The sequence below is a fragment of the Bison bison genome, unplaced genomic scaffold (assembly GCF_000754665.1).
Source record: "Bison bison bison isolate TAMUID 2011002044 unplaced genomic scaffold, Bison_UMD1.0 scf7180017864472, whole genome shotgun sequence".
In the NCBI taxonomy this organism is placed as follows: domain Eukaryota; kingdom Metazoa; phylum Chordata; class Mammalia; order Artiodactyla; family Bovidae; genus Bison; species Bison bison.
In genome coordinates, this window is record NW_011495033.1 from 3,931,899 (window position 1) to 3,953,856 (window position 21,958).

Below are 21,958 nucleotides of genomic sequence, written 5' to 3' on the forward strand. Positions count from 1 at the left end.
GGGATTGAACTCGTGCCCCCTGCAGTGGAAGTATGGAGTCTTCGCCATTGGACTGCCAGGAAAGCCCCCCTATAAACTACTGTTAGATTGATCTCTGCTATAACCCTTGTACCAAGGTGACTCGGGCCAGTTGATGACAGTTCAGCAGGACAGAGGCTGCTGCTTCCTTACCTGGAACCTCTCAGGCAAGTCAGTGGCTCGGATTTCATTGTCCTGATCGGTGAGGTGGCTGCTTTCCAGCTCACTGGGCTCATACATCTCGAAGATGCTCCTGCGGCTCACACGTTTCTTGGTGGTCTTCTTGGGGCGCACTCGGATCTCGCCCTCAGCCTCGTCGTCCTCATACTCGTACTCTTCCTCCAGCTCTTCGTCGTACTCATTGTATTTCTCAAATTCGTCGTAGTCAAAGTCCACACCAAAAATCTCCTGGGCTTCCTGCAGAGCCCTGCAGGTGAGAGCGAAAGGCAGTTGGCCCAGGTTCTGGTGAGAGGAGACAGATGCGGCCCCTGCAGAGATCTTTTACCTGCCCCGAGGGAACTAGAAAGGCTGAGGGAAATCTAAACAAAAACAGCATATTCACCACGGAATAAAGGCTTAGCTGGTAGCTATTTCTGGGGAAACTCTCATTTACTGAGATGAAAACCCATCTTTGGCACATGTCCGTGACCAGGATCAAAAAGTAACAGGACAAGTTTAAAAATAAAATTAAAAAAAAAAAAAAAGTAACAGGACAGATGAGTTCATATCATGTTCAGTGGATCCATCCTTTGCTAAGATGTTAGAGTATTCTCTCAGAGCAAAGAATTTCCTGACAAAATTATACTTAGAAGACTGATACATAAACAAGTGAACGCACAGCTGCAGATGTTAGAGAAAGGCTGGGTCTTTGCTGATGTGTGCCGCCCCCTTCACCCCGCCCCGGCACTAGGATGCAGAGAGAGCTTTCAGGGCTTCGAGGTGCAGTCTGACGTCACTGTCTGGCGAAGGTTATCAGAGGCAGGAGGCAAAGTGGCTGAGAGCTGACTGTTCTATCTTTGGCCAAGGCCTCTGCCCTCTTCCTTCCTGCCTGGGTCCACTTAGATGCCCTTATGACCACCTTGCCCCAGACTCCACTCACGCATCAGTGTATCCAGGAAGCTTTTTCCGCCACTTAGGTTTTTTCAGAGGTTGTCCATCATCGTCCACGATAAAGTCGTCAATGTCTAGGTAGGGAAGGGAGGGATTAGTGCCCAAAGGCAGGACTGAATGGCTTTAGTTCCTACTATATGAGTGGCCAGTGAAGAGAAGAGAGCCTTTGGAAAGGAACTCCTTTCTGTCAAATGCTGGAGGCCAGTAGCTGAAAAGTGATTTCCCGTCCCATTCCTCAGGGCAGGAAATCCCAACCCCCTGCCCCAAACTGGCTTCCCTACCTGATGGTACATACCTGACTCTTCATCATCTTCCTCTTCCTCTTCTGGAGGAGCCATGTGGGCCTCCACGGCCTCCTGCCCTTCTTCCCCTTCCCCATCCTGAAAGATCTCCTCTGCGATAGCTTCTTTTTCATGTTCCTCCTTGCCATATTCCTCCTCCTCGTCGTCCTCATCATCTGAGACTTTTTTGACACGTCGGTATTTTTGCTAAGGGGTAGAAAGTCTGCCTGGTCAGGGTCTGAGGGAACTGGCATAACGATGCCTGCCCTCCAATTTCACTTCTATTTTCCCACCACAGTTACAGTGACGAGGGAAATGGGAAAGAATGTCACATCAAGTGATGCCCCAAGGCCCACTCCTGAAACTCTGACAGGCACCCAGAACTGGGCTCCACGGCACCACGATGCTGAGCCACTTTCTCCTTGCTGAAGTTCCCCAGATGGTTCTGGATGTGCCTCCCACCACCTCCCAGAGCCACTGAACTTCAAGGGCTTCTTCCTTCATCCTCAAGGACAGAGACAAAAAAGGCACTTACTCCTCTTTTGACTTTGACACCCAAATTCTCCTCAATGAGATCAAAATCATCATCCTCCAGGCGGTCGTCAAAAGATGCTAGAGAAAACAAAATGTTGCTGGTTGTGACCGGGAGGCCCCTCCTCCACTGGCTTCCACCCCAGCCTCACTTGATCTGGGGAGGGGCTACTCACTGCGTTTTCTCTTCTTGTGGCTAACTTCGTCTTCCGAATCTCCGGAGTCACTACCCTCATCCTCCTCCCCTTCCTCTTCATCGTCATCATCATTGATAAAGCCTTTCAGGTTTCCTTGTTCATCCTGGTCATCCAGGTTCTCCTCCTCCTCCTCCTCATCTGGAAAACATGCATGTTTGAGGCAAGCAGTTTGGGAAACAGGCTGGCGCTGGGGCAGGACCACCTGCTTAACTGTTATTTCTTATCTGCTTTGAACCAGATGACCTGGATGCCATGTTAACTCTTCTGCCTCATCCAATCCAAAGACGAAAAACATGACCACTGGCTCAGAGCAGTAGCCTCTGGAAAGGAAACTCTTGTCTACATTCACTATCTGTCTTTCGGCAAGATGAGCTTCCTAATTACTCTGGACGGTCAAAATCTTGACTAGGGGTTTTACAGCCACCAATAACTTTGGTTTCTTCTCAGTTTATAAACTCTGTAGCTATATTCCTTCTTTCATCTGTAAAGCTTTTGATAAAGCTTCCATTTTCCTTACTGTCTCTAAAGTTGTTTTCTACTTTAGAGTAGTTGGTTCTACTCTGCTAATGATCCTAATGGTTGGGTTTCAACAGAAAAATTGGAAACTGGGTGCATAAATACCAACACTGCTAGGTCTCTAAAAGAGAAACATCCCCTGTGTATTTCTTAGCTTACTGGCTGTCCCATCCCACTAATGTAAGCTCCATGACAGCCAGGTCTTTATTTTGTATTCCTCGTTCTAGGCACAGTGCCTGGCATACAGCAGACAGATAATTAGTAAATATTTTCTATGAATGACTGAAAATTACTCAAGCTGGTACCTCTCATGTGTGACAACTTCTGTGCTCAGCCTGAGCCTCTCATCAGCAAGAATCCAACTATCCAAAGCTTAGCAATAGTGGGGAGAAGCTTGAGGCTGGGGCTTCCTCACCGTCATCCTCCTCTTCTACAAATTTCTTGTTGACCCGGGGCACCACCTCGCCTTCATCATTGTACTCTTCCTCAGACTCCTCAGCCTCGCTTTCCACAAAATCAGACATTGTTGCAGCTTCTCACGGCCTGCCTGAAGGAGACTAGGGAAGAAAGGGAGATGGGGATAAAAAATGAGAGAGAGGACTCTTAAACATTTCCACAAACAGCCTTCAGCTATGTGTCACTGCTCTGTCCAATCATTACCATCTGGGAGGAGCGAGTAAGAATAAGATGGCTCCACCTCTTCTATTATCCATTTCTCTCACCACTGCCCCTCTCATGTGTACCTTTAAAAAGCAATTATACTGGACATCTCTGTAAATACCACATGGCTTGTCCAAAGAGGTTTATCTCACTTACCATTTTGGGATAGAAATGGGCAGATGAAGAAAGAAATTAATGCAGGAATAATTACATAGGTAGGGATACAGTAGTAGTGAGATTATATGACTCACTCGTAAGTCTGGCAAACAATAATTAAATTCCAACTTAATGATAGGAACTATAGCTGAGCTACTGGCAGAGTCAAAAAGAAAATCTTTTTCAACAGATTAAACATCATTTCATGAACCTGAGTCCACTTGTGTGAGTACTGGTTGGGAGCATGTGAGTAGAAAAGGGGCCTCTTCAGAAACATTAGGACCACAACTCTGTTGTGAGCATTTACCTCCCCAGCAAAACAAACAAACCAAAAAACACTTTGAAAGAGACTTCCACGGCCTACAAATTAAATGCAACACGGTTAAATACAAACATCGCTGGGCTTAAGAGTAGAAATCAAATCCTGGTCCCATCGTCTACTAGGTCTTAAAGGTAAGCATATTACTGAATGCGCTTGAATATCAATGTCTTCATTTGAAAAAAGGCAACAGCACTACCTACCATGCAGGGTAGTTGCGAATATGACATAATAGGGGAAAGAGTCTAGTTCACTATTTAAAAAAATGTTAATTGGATCCTAGGCCTAAATTTCCAGCATTCTATAATTCAGTACCAACCAATCTCAACTTTCTCTTCTACCTCCCTGATGTTAGATGCATCCAAAAACCTAGAAATGGCAGTGGAGAACCACAGAACCATGACATGGAGTTCCCTGGGCTTTAAAACGCAGCATACATCACACAAATCAGAGCATCAAAATTCCATTCTGGAATCCTGAAGCTGGCTGCTCTTCCACTCAGCACCACTCCTCATGCTGTCCTGAATTATGGTCCACTGTCTATGTCCATTTTTTCCACTTAGTCTACAAGCTTCTGCAAGTCAGAGACAATATCCAATTAAAGGACTAAAAAAAAAAAATCACAAAAACATAAACAGCAATGTAAGAGGCATTACACCGCATTTTTATTCTGTAGCAGATAAGCTGTATCCCACTAGGTGCTCTATACAGAACAGAAACTGCTAAGTATCTGTTAAATAGATTACTAATTCATGTCTTCCCAGTTAAAGATGGCAGTGGGCCTGGAGAGGGAGGACGGTGGCTAATGGCTATCTCAAGTGGTCTAAGCTCTAGAAGGAGCCTTAAGTGCTATGGCTCTAATTCTCCTGAAAATTACCCTTACTGATATCAACTGATACCATAACCAAGTAAAGATGAACTGAACTCAAGAAAACAAAACTGAAGGTACAAGTTGTGGTGGAAAGGGAGAATCAATGAGAAGGGTCTTATGTTCAATTTTAGACTGAAGTTTCAGATGCCATTCTTTTTAAACTGTACTGAATGTCTACCAAGTAGAAACACTCTGCTAGGAGCTGGGAATTTGAAGAGAAATAGGATTCAATGTTCCCAAGAAGTTGACTTCTAGTAGAGAGCCAAAAAGGACCATAAAGGGACTTCCCTGGTGGTCCAGCGGTTAAGAATCTGCCTGCCAATGCAAGGGACACAAGTTCGAGCCCTGGGCAGGGAAGATTCCACATGCTGCGGGGCAACTAGGTCTACATGCTGCAACTACTGAAGCCCCATGTCCTAGACCCCTGCTCTGTAACAGGAGAAGCCACCGCAACGAGAAGCCCACACACCGCAACAGAGAGCGGCCCCCACACAGACCCAGCACAGCCAAAAATAAACAAACGTAGGCCTTCCCTAATCTACTGCACACCTAACAAGTTCCAGACATTTAATAAATAACCTATTAAGGCCAACACTGTCCTGTGGATTATAGCACATTTCTCTGTCCTTTCAACAGAGGAAAAAATATACTCAGAGATTAAGTCACTTGTTCAACGTGATACTACTTTCAACGGTAAGACCTGAGAGTTGAGTTAAGGTCTGTCTGACTCCAAAGAAACAGTTGTTGCTATCACATCAGTAGCTCTCAAAGGTGGTCCAGGGATCACCCTCTCTTTTCTTTCATGTGTAGAGTGAAGTCTTCCAGAGGTTTTACGATATGTAGTATCACAATGCGCTGAATGCAGAAGCAGGTGTGAGAATCCACATCACTGTATTAAAGCAAACATTAAAAAGATTTGCCAATGGGACTTCCCTGGTGGTCCAGTGGTTAAGAATCTGCCTTGCAATGCAGGGGATGCAGGTTCAATTCCTGGTCTAGAAACCAAGATCCCACGTGCTGCAGAGCAACTAAGCCCATGTGCCACAACTAACCCGAGGCAGCCAAGATGAATAAATAAAATAAATAAATATTAAAAAAAAAAAACTTGCCAAAATTGCAAAAACAACAAAAAACAACCCAACAACCACCTCACAAACCCCCAAACAAAAATAATGCTACTCTTCTTAAATTTTATTTTGTTTTGAAGATTATACTTGTTTTCCATAAAATGTTAAAATGCAGAGCAGGCTTATTTTCTGTTTTACTGATAAACAATTTGCCCTTGAACATGGGTTTGAACTGCGTGGGTTCACTTGTATGTGGATTTTTTTCCCCCCAGTAAACACAGTAGTATCTGTATTTTCATTGTACATATCTTAAAATTAAGTGTGGGAGAAAGTTTGTGTTCTGTTAGAGATCACAATACATGGAATCAAAAGAACCCAGGTTTGAGTTTCGATTCCATTCAAAATGTTTCAGCTTCCTGCCCTTGGGTGAGGCATTCATCAATTCCTTTGTTTTTGAGGCAGAGATAGCAGTATGCACATTGTGTGTGTGGGGGGTGTGTGTCAGCAACTCAGGTCCCTGTTGTCCACGGGTCAACTATAATTGACACATAATGCTGTATAAAGTTAGGTGCGTAATGCGTTGATTTGATATACTTGCATATTGCAAACAGGCTTATTATTAGGTTAAAATCAATTCACATTTATCTATTAGTTTTAACTTCTAATCTGATAAACACCTATACATATAAATCTCATAAACATCCATAGATGTAACTCACATAAACAAAATGTCTTTGTAATCTTATATTACCTTCAAGAGTATAAAGGGGTCTTGAGATCAAAAAGTATGGGAGCCCCCTATATTAAACCATGTTTAAGTCCCACAGGATGGTGATATTGGAGCCTTGGTTAGATTGATGCCCCCACCCCCCAAGATCTGTTTCCTTAAGGTCATTATCCTGAGTACAGCCAAAAGTGAGAAGTGAGTATCTAAAACTTCTGCCAATTAAATGTGGTGCTCTAATTTTAATATGGCTCCCCCTCAGCCCTAAGCTGAGTCATTAAAAACAGATTTGGGTACAGCAGCCCCCACACACTGCTTGCTTTAATTAGGCTATCAGACCCACAAATTCAGTCTTCTAAGGCCTCAACATCTTCACACTGTATGCTAGCTCCTCCAGACCAGATGCCCTACAGCCTACTTAGCAGAGAGAAAGTCAGTTTACCTAATGAAAGCAACGGATTTCTTCTGTTCTGGGGGCAGCTGGTGCTGTGCTGCGCACAGCTTTACTCCCATCCCCTAGGTTAGCAATGAAGTACGTGCTGTGCTATATAGCTGGGGAAGGCCCCCAGTCTAGCTCACTGCCAAGACCTCCAGTTAAAAGAGGCTGTGCCAGAAGCAATCTTGATTTGCTGCAACCTGGGGGAGCAGGATGTGCCGAGGGCGCTGCAGCAGCACTGCAGGCTGAGGCTGGCAAGCAGCAACCACTCCAGGACAAAACCACAGCTCGTTAGTCTATGATTATCATTAATAAATGACATCTGAGAAGACTCTGAGGTTGTTTGGATTTTGTATTTAGTACTCAGGCTCTTGAATTTTTCCCATATTCAGACTCTAAACTTAAATTCGCTCCTGAAACAGATCCAGAAGGGCAGTGGGGTAGTGAAAGGAGATTTCTCTAGGCGGAAGCACAGCTGCAGTAGAAGATGTGGCTCAAAGGGAGATGCTGTCGGTTACCATGACATTCTCTGGAAGAGGAATGGAGCTGGGATCAGATTGCCACAGGGGAGGCCCTCTGCAGTCCCTCCCTTTGAACAAGACGGTGAGGGAGGCAATTAAAAGGAGACCAGATCAAAAAGATGTCTGTTAATTCCCTCCACTGGCAGCTTCAATTAACATTTACAGTTTTGTTTTTTTACGGTACAGCTCTGTGCTGGGACTTGAGTATATAAACATAAGTAAAATATACTTTTGACCCTCGTGTTCACATTCACCTCACAAAAAAACTTGTAAATGAAGTTATGACAAAGCATAATAAATGTTTTACGGCACTTACATACGAGAACTATGAAAGCAATATGAAGACAGAGGTCGTCAGAGAATGCCTCACAAAAGGTGATGCCTGAGTTGAGAGGGAAATAGATGGGAAATAGATGGGGAAAGAGTAGAAACAGTGTCAGATTTTTCTGGGCTCCAAAATCACTGCAGATGGTGACTGCAGCCATGAAATTAAAAGACGCTTACTCCTTGGAAGGAAAGTTATGACCAACCTAGATAGCATATTCAAAAGCAGAGACATTACTTTGCCAACAAAGGTCCATCTAGTCAAGGCTATGGTTTTTCCTGTGGTCATGTATGGATGTGAGAGTTGGACTGTGAAGAAGGCTGAGCGCTGAAGAATTGATGCTTTTGAACTGTGGTGTTGGAGAAGACTCTTGGGAGTCCCTTGGACTGCAAGGAGATCCAACCAGTCCATTCTGAAGGAGATCAGCCCTGGGATTTCTTTGGAAGGAATGATGCTAAAGCTGAAACTCCAGTACTTTGGCCACTTCATTCGAAGAGTTGACTCATTGGAAAAGAGTCTGATGCTGGGAGGGATTGGGGGCAGGAGGAGAAGGGGACGACAGAGGATGAGATGGCTGGATGGCATCACTGACTCGATGCATGTGAGTCTGAGTGAACTCCGGGAGTTGGTGATGGACAGAGAGGCCTGTGTGCTGCGATTCATGGGGTCGCAAAGAGTCGGACACGTCTGAGCAACTGAACTGAACTGAGTTGAGTTGAGAGGAGGTAAGAAGATAGTCAGAAAAAGGCAGCATGAGCAAAACCTTATGAGCAAAAGGTTTGAAAGGGCCCAGTGGTCTGAAGAATAGCCTCAGAAGTCTGGTGTGGCGTTTAAACTATAAGACACTCTGCATTTGATGAGCAAGAGCCTAGGACTATTCCAATGATGCTCACAAATGACTACCCAATTTGGAATCCAAAAACCTAAGAGCTTAATAGACAAAAGTATTCAGAATCCATTTAAAACAAGTTCTTTTATTAAATTTGGGATTCAGAACTATGTTATGGAAAATCTTAATCACATCATTAGAATTTTACCTGTAATCATTTTAACATGCACACCATTATTTATAAGAAATAACCCTCTTAGAATCTTTTCAATGCCACTATTGTTAATAATGGTTAAAACATAATAATTAATTTATTTTTTTCTTTCTGTGTTTCCTTTGGAGATAAGGAAAAAATAAAAGAGGAGCAGAAACAACAATATGTAACCAGATTCAGAATCCCTGCAACAGTTACTGAATCCTGTGCAACATGGAGAGGGTGTTGGGAGCAGATAGTTCCTGTTCTAATACCAAGGGGTAGATCTGCCCTTGCAGTACAAGAGCAGCCACAGTATGTAAATGAATGGGAGCGGCCTAATTTGGCCCATTTATTTTGGAGCCTTAGTTTGGTAACCCCTGATCTGCAAGTATGGAAAGTCTTTAAAGAAGGTCTTTAAAGAAATGATGGCAAAGGTACCATGGGAACCTGTAATAGAGGATTCTAACCTGATTTTGAGCAAGTGGCTTGACTTTTTTTTTTTTTTTAAAGGAAAATGGAATTAACTAACTAGAAGAGCTGGCTTCTTTGGAGGTGGTTCAAGGAGCGGCACTGTTGGGAGAAAAGAGCTCCGGCACAAGGCTCAGAATATGCTGAGGTGGGAACAGTGAGGGCTGGTTTGACTGGAGAGAGTCCATGAGTCAGAGGTGAGGTCACAAGGATCTTCTTAAGGATTTAGGATTCTAACTGAAAGGTGCTGGGACAGTCCTACAGGATTTTAAACCAAGAACTGACTTAGTAGTTTACTTGCTACTTCAGTAAGCACTTATTTAATGAGTGCCTACTACACGCCAGGCACATACAAGGCAAAAAATTCCTGCCCCTAGGATAACTATATTCTAGTCCAGGAGACAGACCACAAACAAAATAAAGCTGGCTATAAATGATAGGAAGGAAATAAACACCCTCCCCTCTGAGAGACTTAGTTTAGACTGAGACATGAAGCACGGGTAGGCTGCGGTATGCAGAGCCAGAAGCGGTTTCTGGCAGAAAAGGTGGGCAAGAACTTGGAACACAGCAGGCCATATCCCAAGGTCATGTGACCAAAGAATGGTGAAGGCAGAAGAATGTGAGAGGGAGAAGGGACCTGCTCAAGCTGGGCTGTGAAGGCTACAGAGAACCACTGGAAAGGGAAATGACATGATCTGATCTGATCCTGCCATGGACTGGGAGAGGTTCTAGGTGGAAGCAGAGGAAACTGAAGATACTATCGTGGGAGTTGGGCAAAAGATGATGGTGGCTTGGAACAGGGAGGAAACGGAGAAGAGAGATTTGAAATACATTTTGAAGGTAGAAGTGACAAGACTTAATGAAAGACCTAAGTCGTTAGTTAGAAAGAGGTCTGGCTTTGGTACTCTCATCATGTACCACTCAGTAAGGTAGGGAAGAGCAGGTTTGGAATGATGGAAAAAAAAAACAACTTTCTTTTTCTTATGCCAGGTTTGGGATGTTTAAGAGACTTTTAAATGGAGCTGTTAAACAGGTATCTTGTGTGATTCTTAAACACAGAGGAGAGAAGGCAGGGCTAGAGATTAAACTTGGGAGAGGCCTGCTTTCAGATGGTACTTAAAGCCACAGGACTGGATCATCTGAAGGAAGCATGCAGAAAACCCAACATCAAACTCTGAAGGAAATTCAACTGCAAAATGTGACTACCACTTCCTGGTGTGATTAGTCCCTGAATGAGATTTAAACCTCTTTAAATCATGGTAGCAATACCATGCTAATCTGATCTAGCAGCCACCCAAACCAACTAAATTAGCTTTCAAATGTTTCAGACTTCTACTGGCTGGAGGGCAAGTCATATAAAAGAGCTCTAAATTCACAACTGATGGGGGAACAATCATACTTTTGTCATCAATACACAGAAGACAAAAATCAGCAATTTTCAGATAAACAGTTGAACTTAAAAAGGTCAAACTGAACTTTTTTCCTCCAAAGAAATTAAATTCAAAATCTTTACACTCTTCATGTTCATTAATAGCAGCAGTGTAACTTAATACTCCTTTGCTACTTCTGATATTACAGTGAATTTCTACAGAAGTATTTTTGGATAGATAACAGAAAAATAAGCATCAGTACTTGCAACGAACAAGGGAAATGAATTGCTTCGGCTGGTTCAAGGGAGTCCTTGAAGAGAAAGCAGAAACTGGAAGAAAATAAACTTCTGACTTAATAGTCCAATCTGATGTGTGTGGTAAGCGTTTGATGGATGGATAGATGTGTGTGCCTGTGTGTGTCAAGTTCCTTAGTTGTGTCTAACTCTTTGCGACCTCATGGCCTGTAGCCTGCCAGGCTCTTCTGTCCCTGGGATTTTCGGCAAGAATACTGGAGTGAGTTGCCATTTCCTCCTCCAAGGGGGTCTTCCTGACCCAGGGAACGAACCCGCATCTCCTGTGCCTCCTGCAATGCTGGCGGATCCTTTATCGCTGAGCCACAGGGAATGTAGCCATCTACAAAAAGTTCTAACTATATTATTCAACAACATGAAAAAAGACAGAATTTGGCATCGCCTTCTAGCCCGATGACCGAGTTGCTCAAAGCTCCGTAGGTTTCACGTCCCCAGGACAAACAATTCGATCAGCTGATCCTGACTTGGAAGCCCCAGGTCCCTTCCATTCCCAACCCTATCGTGTGGCCCAGTTTTCAGAAGCTGCGAGAGAAGGACGGCATCCCAGGAAGTCTGTTGACACAACAGGCCACCCAACTCATGGGTTCTGGATGGCACAGGGTTGGGAAGAACCTTGAGACTCTGAGCAACTACCCCGCTTTCCTCTTCGTTCTCCCTTACAGAGTCGGGAAGGCCGGAGGCCCCCCTTCTTCCCGTATACGGCTCCCCAGTGCCTCGTCCCTTACGGGACCAGGCCCTAGGAGCCTGGCTCCCTACCTGACTCATTCGAGGGACACGCTTTCCGGTCCAAACTTTACCTGCCTGAGGCCCGCCGCTTCTCTGGTGCTCTAAGCCCCCACCGAGGAAAATGGAGTCGTGGAACCGAGACTGGGAAAGGATAGTACGGACCCACCGCACGGCCCCTCCGCCGCCACCGCCGCCGCTGCTGCGTCAACGTGCTACGTCACTTCCGGCGCCCTGTCACTGGGAGTGGGTGGGCCAGTTCGTGCTCTCTTCTCCCACTCGGCATTTTTGGGTTCGTCAGAGGAGGGGGTTATCTGGCCGAAGCGGTTCAGGAAAGCAGTTGTTACAGGGCTCCGGGAAACAACTAAGCGGGTCGGAAGCAACCAGGCCTAGCTTGTCCCTTAGGCCGCTCTAGCAAAGAACCATAAAGACCAGGCTAGGGCTTCTTCCTTTTCTCTTCTCTGTGGTTCCGCTTGCAGCTTCCGCTTCCGGGCAGGGGCGGAGTTTCTTCGGAGATTAGGGGCTCCGCGCTACAGCCAGGATGGCTGTGGTGTCGCTGCTGTTGTTCGGGGGCTTGTGGAGTGCTGTGGGATCGTCCAATCTGGCTGTCGTTACGTGCGGTTCTGTGGTGAAGCTGCTCAATACGCGCCACAACGTGCGACTGCACTCACACGACGTGCGCTACGGATCAGGTACGGCCATCGGGGTTCGGGTGGGCTGGGAAGGCCTGGTAGGCTCCGGAGGGGGCGGAGCCTGGAGAAACTCTGAGGGGTGTGGTCTCGGAAGGTTAGGGGAACCCAGGGAGCTTCCTGAGGTCTGGAGGCCGAGTCCGAAAATTCAGTGGTCCTTAGGCATCTTAATCGTAATCCTAGTTTCTATCTGGTGCGCTTCGTGCCAGGCATGTTACATAATTACTTTTAAAGACTACAACGTTACTACGGGGTATAGACTATTATTATCCTCATTTTACAGATGAGGAAACACTCAAATAAATCGCATGCTCAAGGCGTTGGCAACTAGTGAATGACAGTGACGGGGTTCGATCCAAATCTGTCCAGGTTCAAAACCTGCTTTCAGCTACTGCAGGCCGGCAGTACTCAGGGAAGGAGGGACAGACATATAGAAAAGTACAGTAAGTGCTGTTACATTGCCGAAGTCTTCGAAGACCTCAGTCTTTAAAGACTATAACCCTCTGTTTAGCTCTTTTCCATCTTACACTTGCTCTTCAATTCTTCCTTTGGCCTCTTTTCACTCAAACCTTGCCCTTCTTGTAAAGAAAAACTAAAGGACTCAACTGGAATTGAAGAGGAAACTGTTTAGAGGGCTTTTTAATGTATGAAATTAAAATGCTTAGCTTGTGGGTTCATCTGTAAGTTGGCAGTTATTTGTGGGTTCAGTCATTCAATGCAGATTTAGTGAGCAACTACTATGTGCCTAAGGTTGTTCTAGGTACAGGAAATACAGTAGTGTGCCAGTCAGCACGTTACAGGAAAACAAAAACAGAAAGGAGAGAAAGAGGTTCAGCTAGTGAGATGTGAGAGGTGTGTGAGATGACTGCTAGATTTCTGTCTTCGATAACTGATGATGCTATTAGCTAAGAGAGGAAAGAGTTCTCTTAGACGGATATAGGTCTAAGATGGGGATGGGTCTGTAGTTCATGATACCCAAAACCTGTCTGACCAGTTAGACTAGAAGAGGAACTGAATTGTCATTGTTGGGATGTCTTAATAATCTTAGTGATTATTAAGTGAATACCTACTATATGTCAGGTTTATTGTATTTTAATTTGATGTGGTTTCCTACTTTGGATCTACTAAATCAAGTCAGAATGTGGGTGGAGAGAGGCCTGCCAGTAGGAATCTATAGGTTTAGAAAGCTCTTCACATGCTCCTGATGGGTAGCCAGATTTGAGAACCAGGTTCAAGTCTGGAGCTCAGAAGAGAGATTTGTGCTGAGCCTGAGGTAGAGAGTTAAGTACAACATCATTGTCTCAGTGGTGACTGAAGATGTGGGAAGAGTAAATAAAATTGCCCAGGATGAACTGTGGTTTGCAATCTGGTGTCAATTTGAAAAGCTCACTGAAGCACATGTAAATGCTTTTGTCCTGATCCCCAACCATTATTTAAGAATGTCTAAGGCCAGGGATGGAACTCTGGGTAATCCCTAAGTTTAAGAATGGGAGAGGAAGTGGAGGGTTGAACAGAAAGTGAAAAAGTAAGAGACAGAAAGTGAGGACTGCGATTTAGTGAAGCTACAAGTGAGGACCAAGAGAACTGTTACGGCAGTGACCGGAATTCAGGAGGGAGAGTTGGTTTACCCTTAAAAAAAATGTACAGAATCATGGGGTTGAGTAGAAGAAACAAGAGAGAAAGTGGTAGTTTAGTCATAAACATTCATCCAGGTAACTGTGGACTATGGTACAACACTGTATGTTAAGTGGTAAACGGAAAGTGTCATTGAAAGGTTATTGTCTGACAGGCCTAGGAGACTGAAGGGAAAGCTAGGAGGAACAGGCAATAATGACTGAGGAGAGCGTCTGGGAAATATGTAGTACCTTCATAGAATTGAGTACTGAATGAGGCCTAGGGAAGAGAATGGCTCTGGAGTTTATATGAGTGGGCTATTTGGGAGAGCTTGACAGTAAATAAAGCTTTGTGGGAAGCCAAGTGGTCAAGTGGTTAAGAGTTGTAGAGTCGGCCACCTAGGTTCAAACCCTGCACTGTCTCTTGGGATTGTGTAATCTTGGACATATCATTCATCTTTTTTAACACTCCAGTATAAAATGGGGGCAATGATAGTAAAACGTATCCCAGAGAATAGACGAGTGTATCAGATAAGAATATTCAAGTAAAAGGCTTGAGTTGGTATCTGACACCTAGTAAGTGCTCAAATACAGGTTTGCTAGTTAGCAATTATTACTTGTATAATCCCTCTTTTTTCAAGTCTGTAGGTATATATTTAACCTTTTAGGAGGTAAGATAACCTTTTAACCTGCAAAGTCACACCTTCTGTAATCATGAACCAAATTTAAATGACTCAAGAATACTTTTGTAACATGTTCATACTTTACTTAAAGGAATTGGATAACTGTAATGGCTTGTTGGATTAAAGTTGACAGCAAAAACTGGTCTCATTTTCATTGTGAAATAGGATAAAAAAATTTTGGATTGTAATAAAAATATTGGATTTTTTTTTTGACTGCAGGTAGTAGACTGTAATATATAGTGAACATTGAATAATGTTACAAACAATTAAAAATATGATTAGATAACTGACATATACTGGGGGATATCCAGGCTACTGTATACAGGTTAAACACTGCCTGTGCGTCAAGAAAACCGCATATGTTCGTTTATTTAGTGTCCTTTGATGCAAATTTTTGGACTATTCTGGTACGGTACACTCAAATATAGTTCATCATATAGTAACTAATACTAGGTAAATATGTTGTGTGTCTCATACATGTTTTAATGTTGTAGAAGAAAAAAATATTATGAAACATAGGGTTTCCTTCCCACTCCTCCAAACCTTTTTAATGACACAGGGCACATTATTAGCCATAGGAAAGAGAGGAGTCAGGTTGAGCTCACCCTCTTTTCCTTTTTTTTTTTTTTCCTTGTATATAAAAACCCTTTATTGATGAAGGTTAGAAGAGAAGAATCTGTAACAATAATTTTTTGAATGTAGTTATTTTTAATTGAAGGGTAATTGCTTTACAGTATTGTGCTGGTTTCTGCCATACATCAACATGAATCAGTAATAAGTATACACATCCCCTCCCTCTTGAACCTTCCTCCTACCACCCACCACATCCCACTCCTTTAGGTTGACACAGAGCCCCAGTTTAAATTCCCCAAGTCACACAGCAAATTCCCACTGGCTATCCATTTTACATATGGTACATTTTCCTATGCTCCTCTATCCGTTCATCCCACCCTCTCCTTTCCTCCCTCCAGCCACGCCCTGCTGCCCGGCTCCGGGCCCATAAGTCCATTGTCTATGTCTGTGTCTCTGTTGCTGCCCTGCAAATAGATTATCAGCACCATCTTTCTGGATTCCATATGTATGCATCAGTACATGATGCTTGTTTTTCTGTTTCTGATTTTACTCTGTATAATAGGTTCTAGGTTCATCTCCTTCATTAGTACTGACTCAAATGTGTTCCTTTTTATGACTGAGTAATATTTCATTGTATGTATGTACCACAGCTTCTTTATCCATTCATCGGTCAGTGAACATCTAGGTTCCTTCCCTGTCCTATCTATTGTAAATAGTGCTGCAATGAAAATTGTGGTACATGTGTCCTTTTCAGTTACAGTTTTCTCAGGCTATATGCCCAGTAGTGGGATTGTTGGGTCATGTGATAGTTTTATTCCTAGTTTTTTAAGAAATCTCCATACTGTCTTCCATAGTGGCTGTATCAATTTATGTTCCCATCAACAGTGCAAGAGGGTTCCCTTTTCTCTGCATCTTCTCTGGCATATATTGTTTGTAGATTTTTTTTGATGATGGCCATTCTGACTGGTCCTTTATAGATATAAATTTTTTTTTGACTACAGGTAGTGGGCAGCAGTCGGTGACAGGTGTAACCTCTGTGGATGACAGCAACAGTTACTGGAGGATACGAGGGAAGACAGCCACAGTGTGTGAGAGAGGAACTCCCATCAGATGCGGTCAGCCTATCCGGCTGACACACGTCAACACTGGCCGAAACCTCCATAGTCACCACTTCACCTCACCTCTTTCTGGAAACCAGGTGAGGTGGCGTTCTATGGGTCACTGCTGCTCAACAGAGCATTTACGCAGTTGAGTTGTATGATATCTTGGTTCTTAGCCCTTTCTCTTCCAGGTATAAATCTCTTCTGTGCAGACCTGAAGAATGGCCTGTCTTATAAGGAGAAGGAAATTGTTTCTGGTCAAAATAGAGATTACATCTAGATCAAGAGATGAGGCAGAAAGAGAGGCTAGGTATATGTTAGTGTATCATAAGTTATCCTGGTAAATCTGGCAATAAAGAAACCCAATGTTTTCCAAACTTGCAATAAAAAGTATTATTATTTTCTAATGATGCCAACTAACCACATTAGGAGAATGAATTAGGAATTGTGCCCCCCCCCGCTTTTTTTAAAGCCTTGAACTTCTGAGTATGTGGATCCCTTAATGAGTGCTTTCTTCTCACCTCCACTCTGTACATAGTTTTCCCTGTTAACATTTTTAACATTAGTATGGCAAATTTGTTACAGTTAATAAAACAGTGCTGATACATTGTTATCAGCTAAAGTCTATAGCTCCTTCTGATTTCCTTAGTTTTTACCTAATGTTCTTTTTCTGTTCCAGGATCCCATCCACATTACATTTAGTTGTCTCCTTAGGCTACTCTTGGCTGTGACAGTTTCTTAGATCCTCCTTGTTTTTGTTGACCTTGACAGTTTTGAGAAGTGCCAATCAGGTATACGATAGGATGCTCCTCTGTTGGAATTTGTCTGATCTTTTTCTTATGATTAGACCAGATTTATAAAGGTTTTGGGGAGGTAGACCACAGAGGTAAAGTACCATTTTCATCTCCTATCTCAAGGGTACATAGTATCTTACGATTGCTGATATTGATGAACTGGCTGAAGTAGCATTTTTCAGGTTTGTCTGGTAAAGTTATTCTTGTCATCTTTTGCCTTTGCATACTGTACTCTTGGGACGAAGAACTCTTGACTCTTATGTCACTGTGCACAGCCCTTACTTGAGTGAGGAGTTAGCTCCTCCTCCTCTAGGGTGGGATAGCTACATAATTTATTTGGAATTCTTCTGCATGGGAGATTTGTTTTTTTCTGTATTTATTCAATCATTTATTTATACCAATATGGACTTCTTGATATGGATTCCTGGATTATTTTTTATATGTATTTTGAATTATTATCCAATACCACTGTCTCTATTATGTTGCTCACATTATTCCAACTTTGGCTGTTGGGAGCTCTTTCAGTTGCCTCCTGTATCCATTTGACATGCTCCCATCATTGTGTTTGTGTGTGGCTGTGTTTTTAGCACTCCCTTACTTTATGGCACTAAATTACTACAGGCTTATCTTGTCTATTTCTTTCCCCAGTCCTAGATTCAGCTATTTCCCTACAGAGTCCTGCTTCCGTTTATTGGAGAAGAGTATTCTTAGAAACCAAGATCTAGACTTTGCATGAACTCACTACTACTGGGGTTTTGTTTCTTTGAGATCCTCTCACCTGCCAGAGCAAAGAAATAACATGCCTGTATGTGTATATGTACATGTCTATAAGTGATCATACATGTAATTGTCTGTATCTGTAAGTTAAACTTGAGTTCTTACTGATATCTCCAACTCTAATCCATTGCCACATAGATCATTTTAGCTCCTCTCTGCTTATTTGTAAATTCCTACTCTTAACAGTGAGACACCTGGCTCCCAACACTGTCATCCATTTACTTACTTATTCAGTTCCAGTATACAAGTATAGTAGTAGGATTATTAATTACATGTAGTTTCTTTTGCCTTTAGTCTTTATTTCCAATTGAGATTATTAATTACATGTAGTTTCTTTTGCCTTTAGTCTTTATTTCCAATTGACTGAGTTTATCTTCTAAAATTTTATAGCTGTAAGTGTATATTTAAGTTACATGTGTTTGGTAGTGATCATTTTGTAATGTCTAGAAATATTGAGTCAGTATGTTGTGCACCTGGAAGTAACATAGTGTTGTAGGTCAATTATACTTCAATTAAAAAAATTATGTATGTCTGAAATATCAGCAACTTTTAAAATTGTTATAGAAACTCTGAATTTTTGACCTTATGGGGAATGGGATTAGAATACAAGTGGAAGACAGACTTTGCTATACTTTGCTCAATTAATATTTATTATTTAATTCTCAATTATTTTGTAAGGTGTTATCATCATCACTTTATAGAGGAGAAAATGAAAGCGCAAAGGAGTTACACAGGAAGGGACAAAGCTGACATTCAAGGTTTGCCTGTCTCCAGAGCCCATCCCATTTCTAACTTGTGTTTCTCATCAGGTCACTTAATGTCTAGTTAAGGGAATGAGGTAGGAATATTTAAAGTCAAATAATAAGAGGTAAAGTGTTTTCAGACTATAATAGAAAATATAAGGCAAGTAGAGGATTATTTGCAAAGTAATTTATTTTTAAACAACACTGGAGAGCCTTTTATTTTTCACTCTTGGATAGCCTCGTTTTCTTTCCATTGCCTCCCTCCCCTTTTCAAGCCTGTGTGTCAGCTATACTAATATTGCTACCTATCTGTGTCTTCCAGGAAGTGAGTGCTTTTGGTGAGGAAGGTGAAGGCGATTATCTGGATGACTGGACAGTGCTCTGTAATGGGCCCTACTGGGTGAGGGACGGTGAGGTGCGGTTCAAGCATTCTTCCACTGAGGTTCTGCTGTCTGTCACAGGAGAACAATATGGTCGACCCATCAGTGGGCAAAAAGAGGTGCATGGCATGGCCCAGCCAAGCCAGAACAACTACTGGAAAGCCATGGAAGGCATCTTCATGAAGCCCAGTGAGTTGCTGAAGGCAGAAGGCCACCACACAGAGCTCTGAGTCTGGAGGCTGCGAGCCAGCGTCACCACACAGTGTTCCTAGACGTCTGCTGCTCCTTCGCCCTTTGGGTCCCTGCCACGGGTTCCCTGGGCAGTGACCGTGTCCCCACTGAGATGAAGATGCATGACAGGAAACCATGGCTGTGTTTGGAAGCTTCAGCCCATCACACTTGAGTGGGTGTTTCTCCCAGACTTGGGTCAGCTCTTTCTGAGTACAAGACTTGTTGGTGAAGGAGCAGAAGCTTTTTATTAATAGGATAAAAACTGAAGGAGGCATCCCTCCTAGCTAGGAAATTTTAATTCCTCAGAAATTTGGCATCATGGATTATTAATGTGTGTGTTTTTTCTTCCACTTTCTTTAAAACGATAAAAGAGTTTCATTGTTAGTCACTGTGTTGTCATTTATAAGGTGTGCTATTTCATAATCTGATTAATCCTTGAGTCCTAAAAGTCATTGCTAAGTTTTGAGATGATGGGAACCTTTGATGTAGATCCTCGTTTTTTAAAAAACTTTATTTTGTATTGGTGTATAGCCAGTTAACAGTGTTGTGATAGTTTCAGGTGCACAGCGGAGGGACTCAGCCGTGCATATACATGTATGGTGTGGACCCTTTTGAGAGCCTTACTTGCATCCTGCTTTTTCTGTCTTTACTTTCTCTTTTCCCTCAGCACCTCATCTTTATTAGATTTTTGACTAACTATTGCTAAAGACCCTTAATAAATAGCCAGAAAGATGTTTTACTTTGGATATGTTACTGCACTTGAGCAAAAGGGGTAGAGGTAGAAAGTGGAATCAACATTTATTTACTGTTTGCTAAATACTAGGCACCATATTATAGATCTCACCTCATTTAATCCTCACAAATACATTACCAGGTAGATAACTACAATTTTACCAATGCAGAACAGAATAGTTGAGTTATTACCTGAATTCTTAAAGCTAGTAAGTAATTTGAATATAGGAATCCAGCTGTGTCTGCCATATGTTCTTTTTACTGCAGTACAACCGTATTTAGCTCTTGGGAGATAACTATACTTTTTGGACAAATATAAATATCTCTCTTTGAAAAGGGGTTAGAAAGCTTTTGTCCTCTGTTTACCTCACTTCTTTTCTCTGCTGGGTAGATCCAGGAGGTTTGCTCCTCTGTCCTTCAAGGATGTTAGTGATAAACAGAAGTGACTGCCATCTGCTGGAATTTCATGACTTAGCAGGACCTTTTTATTTTTAGAAACCTTGATTTTTTTCCTTACTAGCTTTAGGGAGTTAATGTTGAACATTTGGGGATATCAGGTCTGTGCCAGATGTAGCCCATAATAATAAAAGGATTGATCTCTTACAAGGACTTGTCTCAGTAAGCTGAGGCCAGGAACTACTTGAGGAACTCCATCTCTGCTTTCTCTCCTCTTTCTCCATTTTAGTTGCATTGCTTGCTTGAAATCTCTCCAAAAAGACAATATCAACATTTCATGCTACTGAGATGGTTGGGAGTAGAGTGGTAACAGTCTGGGGAGAAAGGAAGTGATAGGAAACAGTTGAGTAAAGAGTAACTCTTCATAATGTAAGAGTAGGGAGTTGAGGAGAGGGTGATGGCACCCCACTCCAGTAGCAGCAGCAGCAGGGAGTTGTGTTGTAACCACTTCTCCGTGGCTTGGTCAGTGTTTTTACTCAGTTGTTGGGCCCTTCCTGAAAGTCAGGAAAGAAAGATTATACCTTGGGGCTGCAGGTTACAAGGTGGATGGAGGACCTTTAGCACTGGAGATAAGTATGAACTTAGGAAAAAAAAAAAAAAGTGCCGGAGCCTTGGGGAGATGTGAAATGACCGATAAGAGGACTGACTAGATCTGACTAGATGTGAAAGGAAACCAGTTGGAGGGGTAAAATCAACTCTGGGTAACCTAGGTGAAAGCTGAAATGGTGCTTTATCTGTAGGAGTGAAAAAAGTCTCCAAGAGAAAGCCTGGAAGATGTTTAGGAAGTTAGGATGTCAGAACAAAGGGATATGAAGTACTTATTTTGAATGAGTATGTCAAAGAAGCTAAAGCTAAATTTAAGCTTGTGTTGACATCACTGTACTAGTGTTGGACAGAAACTGTCCAGTGCCTTCATTTTACAGAGAAGGAAACAGGCAAAATAAAGTTGACTCTGAATTATCTATTTCATGTAATTATGCTTGCTCCCCATGTAAATTGTTGCTGAAGTGCAAGAACAATATTCTCTACTTCAGTAATATACCCCTCCTAGCCCAGTGCCTAAATGGTGCTATTCTCAGTAGTAACTGAAAACTGCAGTGAAGAGTCCAGAATGGTGCAACTCATTCCTTTGTGGATGGAATGAGGTGGGATTTTTGAGGCCTTTTAATTACTTCTTGGTTTCCTCCTTACTGATGTTCAGACAAGAATGAGTTAAGATAACTAGTTTGTGTGACTCGGAAGTATAACTTCCGCGGTAGCCTCAGTCCGAGCCCTAAGTAGCCAAGCAGACTACAAACTACTCCGGGAAACTGCTTTGAAAGTGGAACTCTGCGGCCGAAACTACCCAGCGAAGGCCACTGCGAGCCAGCGAGGAGGGCCGCGGGCCGGTGGCAAACCCCCGGCTCCGCTTTTCCGGGTTCAGAACGGTGCGCCCGGGGGCGGGGCTTGTATGTCAGTCGTGGGCCGCTACCCTGCGCTCTCCTTCTGGAGCCACGCCTTCACTTCGCGCAAGCAGCCAGTCGGCCCCGCTGGATCGCGGGCGTCGGGCGGGGCAGGG

The 21,958-nt window shown here is 43.0% G+C and overlaps 3 protein-coding genes across 4 annotated transcripts in view; 2 read left to right on the top strand and 1 right to left on the bottom strand.

Moving 5' to 3' along the window:
- Nucleotides 1–11,844, bottom strand: part of SUPT6H (suppressor of Ty 6 homolog (S. cerevisiae)) — a 31,300-nt gene extending 19,456 nt beyond the window's left edge. The window contains exons 1-7 of one of the 2 annotated variants that reach the window (XM_010861414.1): nucleotides 11,708–11,844; nucleotides 3,069–3,210; nucleotides 2,117–2,275; nucleotides 1,945–2,021; nucleotides 1,424–1,616; nucleotides 1,118–1,202; nucleotides 172–445 (exon numbers count right to left, since the gene is read on the bottom strand). In XM_010861414.1, the coding sequence (XP_010859716.1) occupies nucleotides 172–445; nucleotides 1,118–1,202; nucleotides 1,424–1,616; nucleotides 1,945–2,021; nucleotides 2,117–2,275; nucleotides 3,069–3,177 (897 nt within the window). In that variant the 5' untranslated portion in view covers nucleotides 3,178–3,210; nucleotides 11,708–11,844. Of the gene's footprint in view, nucleotides 1–171; nucleotides 446–1,117; nucleotides 1,203–1,423; nucleotides 1,617–1,944; nucleotides 2,022–2,116; nucleotides 2,276–3,068; nucleotides 3,211–11,703 lie in introns of both variants that reach the window. The other variant, XM_010861413.1, reaches the window with a different exon arrangement.
- Nucleotides 11,845–11,856: 12 nt separating this feature from the next.
- Nucleotides 11,857–19,596, top strand: SDF2 (stromal cell-derived factor 2). Its single transcript, XM_010861411.1, has 3 exons — nucleotides 11,857–12,321; nucleotides 16,189–16,385; nucleotides 18,924–19,596. The coding sequence occupies exons 1-3, from the start codon at nucleotides 12,171–12,173 to the stop codon at nucleotides 19,209–19,211; spliced, it is 636 nt and encodes a 211-aa protein (XP_010859713.1). The 5' UTR covers nucleotides 11,857–12,170; the 3' UTR covers nucleotides 19,212–19,596.
- The window catches only part of KIAA0100 (KIAA0100 ortholog), a 30,363-nt gene continuing 27,752 nt past the window's right edge, over nucleotides 19,348–21,958 (top strand). Inside the window, exons 1-2 of the mRNA XM_010861689.1 lie at nucleotides 19,348–19,407; nucleotides 21,682–21,827. Coding sequence (XP_010859991.1) covers nucleotides 19,348–19,407; nucleotides 21,682–21,827 — 206 coding nt within the window. The remainder of the gene's footprint in view (nucleotides 19,408–21,681; nucleotides 21,828–21,958) is intronic.